A 12,201-nucleotide genomic window follows, 5' to 3' on the forward strand; every position below is an offset into this window, starting at 1 on the left:
ATAACTTCCAGTACATGTTGCATAACGGTTGCACAAACAACATTCCTATGATAAATGGATTATTTATGATAAATCAGCATGCACACACAGACACAGATACATGCAATAATGTTTAGTTAAAAATCACACTGTAAAAAATATTTTCCCTTTTAGTTATGTTAACTTGTAATATTTAGCCAAGTAGACTTAAATTTAACTCTGTTGTTCAGATAACTTATATATTTGGATTTTAGTTGTGAAAACCAATGACACAATTGGTACAACTTATTTTTTCTTGTCATATCCACTAGTTATCTCATAGACTGTATATATAGAGTCTATGTGAACAGGTTGTTGACCTACCTCAATATGTAGACAAGTCAAGGGATTTTTAGTTTGTGAAGGGTAACCTATAGTGTTATTTTAAGCCATCCTTACACCAGAAGACTTGACCAGATTTGGGTAAGATTATTGAAAGATTGTAGTCTTTTGAGTAAAGCTTGAATGGGGGGCATTAGTTAAAAAACGCCAATCTTTCCCAAATCTTGTCAAAGTATTCTGATGTATGGGTAGCATTAGGCAAAATTTTCTTCATTTCATAGCCCTTATTTGGTTGTACCTGACTTGTGCCAAGGCATGTGTTCATTTAAGATGCATGTGAGGGCAGTAGTGCTTCAGTGATGGTCTTTTCATGTTATGTGTATTTTGCAATTTATTAATCTTAATTTCCCTCTGTTCCCTGTTTGCAGGCAGCGAGTTGTGAGGACTGCTTCCCTGAGAACACTGAGTGCATTCTGGAATATTCCAAATGTGTGCCACTTCCATACAAAAGAAGTTCCAATCCCGCAAGAGAGTTCACTCACCAGGTAGAGACAGACAGACAGACACACACACACACACACGTAGAATAGCAAATAACATTATAATATGTGTGCATGTATTTGTGTCTGTTCACTAGTTCGCCCTTCTATATGATTGCTTCAGCTAGACTAGAATGTATGGGAGAAGTGCGTGTTTGGCAAGGTAGCTGTCCGTGGTCCTGGAGTGCCTGGAGCGGATATCGCGATAGAGCGATGACCGCTTGCACCCCCCTGTGTAAGGATGAGTAACAGGGCAATTGGTGAAATGGAGGAGTAGGGGGAGGAGGGGGGATGATTATGTCACTGTGCACACTCAAATTTGTTTGACAAATGTGCAATGTAATGCATTAATACAGAAACTAATCATCATTATTGTAGCTTTTTACAATAGGGCTTATTCGCAAACACCGCCACGGTCATATTGTTGATTTGACATTCCAGTTCTATAGACTATTCTATGTGACAATCGCCTGTAGCGCGTAGATTTGAGCTGAGCAGAGCACATAGCCTACGGCTTCATCTCGTCAATATAAGTAGATAAACGTATGGACCCATATCTAATAAACTCAATAGCATTAAGTAAAGATCTGTCATTATTGTCAGCTGTAACTGATATTAGCTGATATTTATTTATAGCCTACTGTCTTGTTCATACATCGGTACACGTCGCAGCTGAAGGAGACAAGGCAAGTCAAGGTTGGCGAACTTATATTTGTTCCACCAACGACATCGTCTAACATTGCCATGATCGCAGAGAATAAAGTTGCATCTCATTGGACTGCAATTGTATCTTGCGTTTGCCTGTTGCTCACAACATGCAGCCAAGGACTTTGCTAAAGTAGTTTAAAGTGGTTAGCCAGTCATCGTCTTTTGTCTGATACAAGAGGACCTATGATGCAACTATATGGTCTGGAGGCAGAAGGGCTAACATATTTCTCTGTAACATTTCCAAAATCCAAGTGAACAAAACACTATACAAATCAGAAGTATCTACTGATATCTTTCTCCGCTGAGTTTGTTCCTAGTATTTGCCACTTGCCGTGCCGCTAAGACGAGCTGAGAAGGGCGCATCATGAATAAATATATAGTCCATTGGTGACACACGTGTATGAAACGTATTAAATATAGTTTTTGGAAAGTTAAATGTTGACAGGTATGGACTTACCAGAAGAGCAGAAATAGAAGGGCTAATTGGATTGGAGGTTCAGGAAGTGGTTAATTTTCCACGTCACATCCCATCAGGGTTATCTCAACATAGTATACTATCCTATAATATACAAACCATAACTCATAAAATACGCTTAATTAACTAAGTGCATGCTGATCAAATAGGATATATGCCTATAGACCCCTCTTGAAAGACCCAAAGTGGCAGTTAGATATACCTTGAGTCTCACATTTTTAAAGTCTCTACGTGTCCATTAGTTTACATAGAATTCACTAGAAGTCATTATTTAAGGGGTTATATTTCAAAATGTTCTGCCGGGGGGGCATGCCCCCGGACCCCCCTGGTCTTCCTGTGTGTGACACTGGGCTAAGCCCTCAATGTTTCAAATGTCTGGCTCCGCCCCTGTTGGTCCAGTGTGTTTTTCAGTACTATTTGTCTTAGACTTTATCTTTAGTTATCCACTGTACATCACTTTTGTCAGGTTTCATTATAAGTAAATGAACTATATGTCTAGGCCTATGTATGGAAAAAAAATATCCTAATTACTGAGGTATATGTCAGCAAGATAAAATAGACACATAGGTTAGCAATGCATATGACTTTCGCAAGAAAGTGAGAGTTTGGGCAAATGTAAAATAAAAGTAATAATAATAATACATTTTATTTGTTACATCGCCTTTCAAAGCACCCAAGGTCACTTTTTTTGAGTAAATACAGTAAAGCACAGTAATAAAATATAATGATAATCAGCACTCACAAGACATTTACACATAAGAGAATATATGCCGGATGGAGTAGTCACAACAAGCCCGTGACACCAAGACAGCCTAGGCCTAACAAATTTACAAAATAACAAATGCCACACAAGACAAAAGATGCCGGATGCGGCGTACTCATGACACCAAGACAGACAACAAACAGAATTTAACAAATACTAAAATATATAATTAATAAGACATTTTAAACAGAAAGAAAGAAAGACAGAAAGAAAGAAAGCCTTTGAAATGTAGCCTATTCCACGCTTCCACAAAGAGGCATATTGAACTAATGTTTAGGCTACATGTTTTTTGCATGGGTAGGCTATATTGTTGTTTGGTGATTTAGCCTACTCCTTTACTACACCCTCTTCTAAGCAAACAAGGCATATAGGTTCATCATGTAGCATACATATTTGGCTCTTTCTTACATGAAATAACTTTAATTTATCCTCTCTACTTATCCCTATAGTCATGGCCTCCTCATCACTAATTTCGGGCTCATCATTTTCAGTGGTTGACTGGTTGATCTGCTGCTCAGAGGCTTTTTACAGCATAGGCCTACACAGATCAAACTTCAGTTTTGTTATGAATATTTGCATACTGCAAAGTCTATGAATCGGATACAAAAGGCTAATATTTTAAGAAATGTAATATGTTGCTTGCAAATAGCTTGACAACGTTGCAAACGTCCAATATTAGCCCAATAACTGCTAATAATCATTGCCTATAGGCTATCTCTCTTTACCAGTTGCCACTTTTGTCTGTAGGCCTAATCTAGAAGCTTGGAACATTTAGCAGCATCTACCTGGCCGTTTCAGTCCCTCCTGGCCTCTTCCTACCATCCATCCTTCCTGACGCTTATGGCTACTGTAGGGCGGTGTTACATGGCAACTGGCACCCATGTTAACTGGCTGCGTTGGTGACGTTTCACGAGTGATGACGTTTCTTTGACAGATGTGGCCGCTTGCAGATTTGTCACTTTCTGATGGAAACTGGAGACGGTAAAATACAAATATGCATGACATATTGAAATGTCAAAATTGGCTGTAGTACGCTACATGCACTGGACCATGAATATGCCACCAAAAAAATACATACCTAAACAGCCTAATGACTCCACGTGGGTATCGAACCTGCTTCCTAAATGAAACTGCTTACATGATAACCATTCATCTACATACTTGCGCCACGAACCAGCTGATAAGCTACATTGAAATTTACTTGACTTAGTCTATACAATTAGAAGAAGTCAGCTGATGATTGTAGCAAGTTAACACGGCTGATGGTGTTGTCTTGCTACAGCAGTTGCCCAAGCCAGTACAATAGGTCTTCAAAGTATCATGGTTAAGTTTTCAAACATTTCACTGACTGCTGGTCAGGGTCTCTGTGGCCACCTAGTATGTGTAGCCTAAATTGAGGAAGCGTTGCTGGTCTAAAAATAAATAAATAAATAAATAAAATAAAAAACGTGTGTGCGGGAGGATTGAACCCATGTCGACTGCGTGAAAAAGCAATGTGGAAGCATTAACCCGTTGCGCCACAGGAGAAGCACTAACTTGCATTTTAGGAAACAAAATATAAAAAAAAAAACATCAAACCCATGTTTACATGTCAGCAACATTAACGTTAATAGCCTATAAGCCTAAGAGTTTTGACTCTCCCTGTCAAAATACACAATTAGGCAACATATTTTTATTTGATTTATTTGCTGACGTTCATGTGGCTCTACAGCCACTTCAGGTAGGGGTGGCCACAGCCTAACCTCAGTGGAACGTTTGTAAAACTTAACCACGATACTTTGAAGGCCTACTAAATGGCTTGGGCAACGGTAGCATGATAACATGGTAGCCAGATAACATGAACAGCTATGTTAACTTGTTACAATTATAATAACGTTAGCTGCCTTCTTTTAATCATACAACTAAAGTCAATTTCTGAGAGAGCTGTCAGCTGGTTCGTGGCGCAAGTGGATAAACGTCGGATTACCAAGTAAGCAAGTCAGTCAATTTATTCGTGGTTCGATACCCACGTGGAGTTAATTTATGCTATTTAGGGGTTTTTTGGGTGGCATATTCATGGTCCAGTGCATGTAGTACTACATACAATTTTGACTTTTAAACATGTCATGCATATTTGTGTGCGTCTCTAGTGTATCAGAAAGTGACAAATCTGCACGCGGCCACATCTGTCAAAGACTCGTCATCAAATCATGAAACGTCATCAACGCAGCCAGTTAACATGGGAGCCAGTTGCCATGTAACACCGGCCCGGCTATCCGTATCGGAGAAATTTTTTTTGGAAAAGACGGGCTATATGGACCCAACCAACTCTTTTTGGGAGGGGAGAACTCACTCACACGGTAGGCTACAACCCATGCAGAGGCAACGGTGCAATGCACAGAATGCGGAACGTGTAGCCTACTTTTATGGAGCTAAATTTGTCTCAATAATATTTGTATATGGGCAGAGGCGAATCCACAAATATTTCTTGATTTGCATGTGTGTTTTGATATCTACAAATAAAAAAAAAATCATATTTGTAACTTGTAAATTGGTTTTCACAATTGTAGATGTGTATTTAACTAAGTTAAACTAAGTTCCCAATGTTGACCAAGATATATTTTTTCCAAAAACAAATCCCATCCACTCCGCTCAACTCTAGGAACGCAACCAGTAGGTGGCAATGAGATTACTTTCCCTCCCTATGTCATCTTTCATATTTGTTGCTGACAACAATATACATACAAATATGCCTACTGGAAATGTCACATGAATATCGGGTTGTGTGTGACAGCTAGCTTACATTTTTGCACAAAACTTCAGCATTTTAGCATACAGTAAATGCATGCATGAAATATAGCATTATCATTGGAATGCAAGAATTAGCTTGAAAACAATATCAAATGTAGAGTTATGTACAAAATATTTATGTGGAAAATCACCGCAAAACTAGTGTGACTTCCCACGCTGGACCAATGAGGGGGCGACCATCTCTTTAAATGTAACTTTTTATGAATATTAAGACATTACATGAAATGTTGTTAAAATGATGGATTCATTATAACTGAATACATGAAAAAGATTTTAGACCAATACTGGCAAAATACTGGGGCATAGGTAGGCAACCCGCCAGCGGACTGCCAGAAAACCAATGAGCAAAACGCCAGTGGACCAATAGATCTGCCCCCAGTGGGCCAATAGTGGTCCGCCAACCTCTTGCTATCTGGGAATGTGGTTACACAGCAAAATATAGCAGCATGGTTGCCGAGAAGCACAACAGCAACAAGGTTTTGGTTAGTGTATATTAATGTATAGCTGTATCATAATCACTGACCAAAACTGTTTCATAATATCCACATTTGCTATAACAGAGGAGTAATACATCATCATACTAAGATTCAAATACATTTTTTGTATGTCCATATGCTCTATTTGTTTGTTACTTATTTCAGTAAAATGGAAAATTAAACACAAAATTAAAGAGTAAATTAACAATGCCTGGACAATTGGTTGGCTTGGGTTCAAATCCACTTTGCAACAGTGTTGTACCAGACACTTTACTTTAGAAATCAATGGAGTGCTGTACACAACAATGATGAACACAACATAGTCATTTTAGGTCATCTTATCTGCAATATCTGGTGAAAGAGGGAAAAAAGAAAATCAGTTTTCAGATCCCAATATGCTCTTTCAGATATCAGACAAAATGCTTACCTTTAATATTTTAAATTTATTTTGACCTTTCATTAAAGGACCATTCACACCAGCAATGATAAAGTAGCTAGCTATATTGAATATATATCAGCAGACACGCTGATACACATTGAATTCTGCTAACAACGGTGTAGCCTAGCCTGTTTGCGTAGGCGGTGTAGGCTCTGAATATGTCTTAGCTACAAAACATAAATCACGCTTGAATTAACTTCCATTGCGTTAAGTCAACAAACATTGCATAGTTGGTATCGGCCTTGTCAGTGTGGTGACCTGTAATCAATGTTATTGTGCTGTTGTTGCTAGTAAACAATAGCGGTTGAATAGCAGGTGGTCCAGCAATGTCGGTGAATTTTATTTATGAACATAACAAACTCACTCGATAAGTTATACACATACACTGAAGTGTGCAGCATGAGCCAAGAAACCATCCAACTCTGAAGTAGACCTTCATTAACATTGTAACATGGATCATTTATCCTTTATGTTCTCCTGATGGTGCTGTTTTGCATTTCATCCTGATCTGTCCGTATCTTAATTTTTTATGGCTTGACTTTTATTCAGAGCAACTTACAGATGCAAATTGATTGCAGTGGCACAACAGTTGCAGCTGAGAGTCGAATTCACAACTTTTCAGACTGCATGCAAAACTCTGTTCCTTAGCCACTACATTACCACCGCACCTGATGCGGTCATACTGTTACCGTTATTCTTATAATTATCTCTCCAGGTGTGAATGGCCCTTAAGGAATGACAAAAACTTGAAACATAGATTCAAGGCATCTAAAATGTACAGGAATGAAAAGAAAGCATTCAAACATAGCATCAGCAACTCATGTTTCATACCTTCTTGGACCCTTGCATCACCTCCACCTCAACTGCCTAGACTGGCAGATATGTGTTTGGCATGTTTCCTGTGTTCTGACTGGTGTTCCTTGGCAAATGATTGCTGCTCCTCCTTGTCCTTTCCAGGTGCTCCTTGTGATTTCTGATGCTCTACTGGTCCTACATGCACATTCTTTTTTCTGTACACACCTTCTGGACCTGATAGTCTTTTGGATTTCCCAGGAGTGGGCACAAAACAGTCCTCCCAACTTTTTCTGACCTTGTCCTTTATAGAGTTCTTTTCCAAGGAATGCATAATGGAAAGTTGAATTGGTATATTACGGTCACAATCTGTATAATGCTGAGTTGTTCTATTTAAGTCTTCAAGGTGGGCTCCAAACAGCCTCAAAGTTACAGGTTTCCTTTTCTTGCACCCACGTGAAGACTTTTGTAATTCTGAAACATTTGAAGTCCCTGCCAAATTCAAAACAATATCTTCTGAAGTAGTAGGTAGGCCTACAGCTTCATCTGTATGAATTTTGCTGTCTGTTAGCTCTGTGTCTACACCAGTGTCTTGGGAATTACTAAATGTCTTAGTCCCTTTAACGGGTGAGTGGTTTGAGGGAACCATGATATCTGTCAACTTGACTGAATTCCCAAATTCACCAAGTGATCGCATTCTTTTTTTGAGGGGCAATGATTGGAGAATGCTGGTGGGGCTGCTGCTTTGAAGTCCATAATTTGCACCTAGCCTTCCAGGCTCCCAACCCTTTACTGTGTCCAGTGAACTTGATTCCTTCATTTCACTGAACTTTCTTTTCCTAATGGGTGCTGATGAAGAGATGGGATGGCTGGCTTTAATCCCACAGGGGGATGAATTAGCAACAGTTTCCAGTCCATGTGGCTTTGCTGGCTGGTGAGCTGTATGAGCAGAGTCCTTCCTGGAAACCTTTTGATGAATGGATGACCAACGGCTTAGTTTTGGATGATTGTATTCCTTTTGCAGGTGTTGCTGGGGCTTCTGAACTTCATTTCCCTTCCTTCTATCTATAAGGGGATTAGTTGGCTCTTTTCCAGTTGTCTTTGTTAAGTGGTCATCTTGTTTTCTTTTTTTACTGCTTGTCTTGGCTTGTTTTAACACATCTTTTATGGAGGTAAAGGACAGTATTTCTTCTTCTCCATCAAGTATGGCAATCAGTTCTTGATTTGATGTTTGACTCAGATCTCTGGTCATCTGACAAGTTGGGCCCAAGTTCACCTCAGAATCATCATCTTCACTGTCAAGACAAATGGGAGAAGACAGATGGGAGAAGACAGAGCAACAGTCATGTACACCGTCATCAGAGTCTTTGCAGAATTCCTCTGACAATGCCTTTACCTCATCCATTGACAGCACCGTTATCTTCATTGACAGTGCGGGATCAGCTGGACTCTTAAGACGGGCTGAATGCTCATCAAGAATAATAGGTAAGGGGGGGTCTTTCTGCGGAGAACTCACAAGGTCCCGATACAAATTGTCTAAATCCACCTTCTTTATTTCATTCACAGATGGCAATTTTATGGACAGTATGGAATCATCTGGGCTATTGGGAAAGTCCTTGTTTGGTGTTTCTACCTCTTCAGAGAGATTTTCTGACAATCTGCAACCACCTTCAGGAAAAACCTCATTTTGATCCTGTGAGTTCACAGAATCGTCTGGTACCAACTTCATCTCAGAATAATTAACATCAACGCAGGTTGAAGGTGCTGCAACACCACACGCACTATCAGAGTCTTTGTATGTTTGTTTTGGAAGAGGCTTTAACTCATTTGGTGGCAGCAGTATTATCTTAGTTGGCAGCATGGGGTCATCTGAAGTCTTAGAGCAGTCTTGATCAGACTCATATGACTGGTCATCAATGATAATAGTTGATGACGGGTGATCTTCTGGTTTAGAACTGATAAGGTCCTGGCCTAAATGTTTGCCCAAGTTCTGGAGGTTATTGAGCAAGCTTCTCTCAAGTGACTTTTCATGGCAATTTTCTGGAAATGACCCATCTGCCAATTCTTTGTCAATATCCAATGAGTTATCACTCATGTTTCTCCATGATGACATATCTACTTTGGTAGCAGAATCAAAATCAAAACAATTTGTAAGAATGTGGCCCTTTTGCTGAAGCTGATTTAAATCCTCGACCTTTATGGAATCAAATATCTTCTTGTCTTCCTCTGTGTCAAACTCTGCAGCTTCCTTCAATATATTTGCAAATGTACCTCCTTGTTCTGCCTCAATGTAGTTGTGATAGCTGCCATCCCAATACAGATCAAGTATACTAGGTGCAAAATCTAGTTCATTCTTGTTCATGCTGCGTTCATCTTTTTTTGTTTCTTCTCCTTTTGGGTCCAGGCTTGCCACCAATTTTTGCAACATTTCCAGTCTGAAAGTCACTATAGGCACATCAAAGAGATCATCAGGTTGGTTTAATTCTTCATTGTTTTGGTTCTTGGGAGTATCTTTGTTCTCAGGGGACAGGTTGATCACAGAGTCTAAGTTTGGGCAGACTGCAGACAATGTGCTTGAACAGATTGCGGACTCCGTACTTGGGTAGAGTACAAACTCTTGGTGTGTTGTGCCTTGACCACCTGTGAAATAATCTTTAAGACAACTGCCATCTTCTGATGATTTTACATTTGTTGACAACTTCCTCATAGCTGAACAGTCAGTGTCTAATGCCGTTATTGCCTCTTCTGTTACTTCTTCAACAGCAAGGGGCTGAATGTCTTTTATTAGCAATGGGAGGTCATCACCACATTTCAGTGGAACGTCTTCACATGTCTTCAATTTGCCACCATCTGCAAGCGGCTTTAATGCATGGCCTTTGGTACTCAACACACCATTCATTTGAATATATTGCTGATGCTTGCTGTGGTGGGTCATTGTCATTATTGTCTTCATTTTATGAGAGATGATCCGCACAACCTGGTATAGGCATGATCGGCAGCATTTATTGACAACAGGCATTTGAACATGACCTTGTTTGCAAAACTGCTGCATATTCTGCCTTTCACATAAGGCATGCCAAATTGCATAGAGCTGGTATTTTAAGCAACAGATATTGGTAGCCGGAAATAGAAGTAGATATTGAAGTACACCTTGACAGCTAGGGTGTTCTAACTGTAATGTCTGGGGCTGGGCTGGGAGAGATGATCTGTTGACATTAAGATTTTTAACAGGGGCCTGAAGTTGGCCACTTAACATTTGTAATCCTCTGTTTAGCATGACTGTGCCGTTCCCATTACTTTGTGAGTGGTTCTGTAAATGCCAGCCATGTGTTGATTCTGGTTGAAGTTGGGGTGTACTGTGTCTCAAGTAGGTTAGTGGGCTGTTCCTTGGATGCCAGTCCTGTGATGTTCTTGAAGAGGGTATGTGTGTCGGTTGTACCACAGCTCCCTGGTGTGACTGTACTATTTGGGAATTCTGAGAACCGCCCAGTGGCATGCTACATCCAGAGAAACTGTTGCAAGGACCCGAAGTTGGGGCTGAGGCTGAATGTTCAAGTGGACACAGATGATTCTGATTGGGTAAAGATGTCCCATGACATCCATTTCCATGGTAACTACTATGTGGGGAGCATGTTTCATGCTGCAAAGAATGGTGATGCTGACTGGATCCGAAATTGGCATGCTGGTTTAAATTGGAACTTGGGATTTGGCTTCCATTTAGCTGTGGGTTTTCAACAGACAGCCCATAGTAGTTGCGGTTCATAGAACAGTCGTAGTGGTTTTGATATTGTTGAGTTTCTTGGTAGGACTGAGGATGCATGATGAGTGCCGAGCACTGGCAGGTCTAAAAGGAAAGTGAAAAAGTCTTATGTTTTACACTCTTATATTTCCTTTTGCGCATCCCCATTATATTTTGCACAAAGAGTCAACACAAGAGTCAACACAAGACCTCCTCCCAAAACAGTGCACTACACTAGACACACATCTATATCTGCACACATCTGTATATCCAACTCTTTCTTATTGCAAAGTCATTAATATCCCATTACTGCTTCCCAAGATTCCCAGTTCCCCAATCTCGTCCATGGGTATCATCTCAGTCAGCTGCATGAACATCTCCCAGTTTTTCCAATTTGGAGGAAGGGTGTTATCTTTTCCCGCTCTTTTCCACAGGCCCACCAGAGGTTCACAAGTGGAATGCCCTGTGTGAACTACCAACATCCAACCATTATAATATGCATGGACGGATTATGAACTTTCGGGCCCCTTGGCCTAGATGTATTAAGGGCCCCCCACTAATTGTCGCATATGTGGGAGGGGGGGGGGGGTTGGGGGTTTGTTTGATGTGATTTCCTGTATTCTGGTGCATTTTGGGGATGGCCAATACTTCAATCAGATTCATAGCCTACATCCTGATTTGTTGATATTGAGGCAGTGATTCCATGCAATGGCTTGGGCTTCAGGGCCCCCTGACCCCTTGGGCCCCTGGGCCTGGTAGGCCCATGCAGTAATCCATCCCTGATAATATGACCTTGTTTCTATCCTTTCCAGCACTCAGCATGCTATTTTTGCGCACATGTTTTTTTTTCACACTGTCTTTCAAATGAGTCCACCTTTCCTTTGACCACGGTCACAGATTGGTCTTTGGGGGTGTAGTATTCAAACTTTTCGAACCTTTCTTCATGGTCCATATTAGTCGCTTGTTCCGTTATCTGCTGTGTATGGGATGCATGAATTTGCCTGTTTAACCTGTATTTGCTTCTTTGCTTCAGGCTTTGCGTTCGCTGCTGCTCATCATGATCAGGCACTTAAAGGGGCTGTTACCAAACTCTCCATGCTATTCCCCTTATTCCTCTATCTCCCAAGGTGCCAGAATCACTAGTGATTTACTTCTGTGTATACGCCACCCATTGCAGCTA

General features: G+C 40.4%; 1 protein-coding gene across 1 annotated transcript; it reads right to left on the minus strand.

The window, feature by feature from the left end:
* Positions 1-5,296: 5,296 nt before the first annotated feature.
* LOC121697431 lies at positions 5,297-11,583 on the minus strand. The gene is made up of 2 exons (XM_042078955.1): positions 7,322-11,583; positions 5,297-6,402 (listed from the first exon to the last, which is right to left on the minus strand). The coding sequence occupies exon 1, from the start codon at positions 11,100-11,102 to the stop codon at positions 7,350-7,352; it is 3,753 nt and encodes a 1,250-aa protein (XP_041934889.1). The 5' UTR covers positions 11,103-11,583; the 3' UTR covers positions 5,297-6,402; positions 7,322-7,349.
* Positions 11,584-12,201: the final 618 nt, after the last annotated feature.

The sequence above is a fragment of the Alosa sapidissima genome, chromosome 22, assembly GCF_018492685.1.
Source record: "Alosa sapidissima isolate fAloSap1 chromosome 22, fAloSap1.pri, whole genome shotgun sequence".
NCBI lineage: Eukaryota > Metazoa > Chordata > Actinopteri > Clupeiformes > Clupeidae > Alosa > Alosa sapidissima.

Excerpts from the sequence above, each read along its gene's own strand:
- LOC121697431 (XM_042078955.1), bottom strand. The coding sequence starts at position 11,102 with ATGCATCCTCAGTCCTACCAAGAAACTCAACAATATCAAAACCACTAC.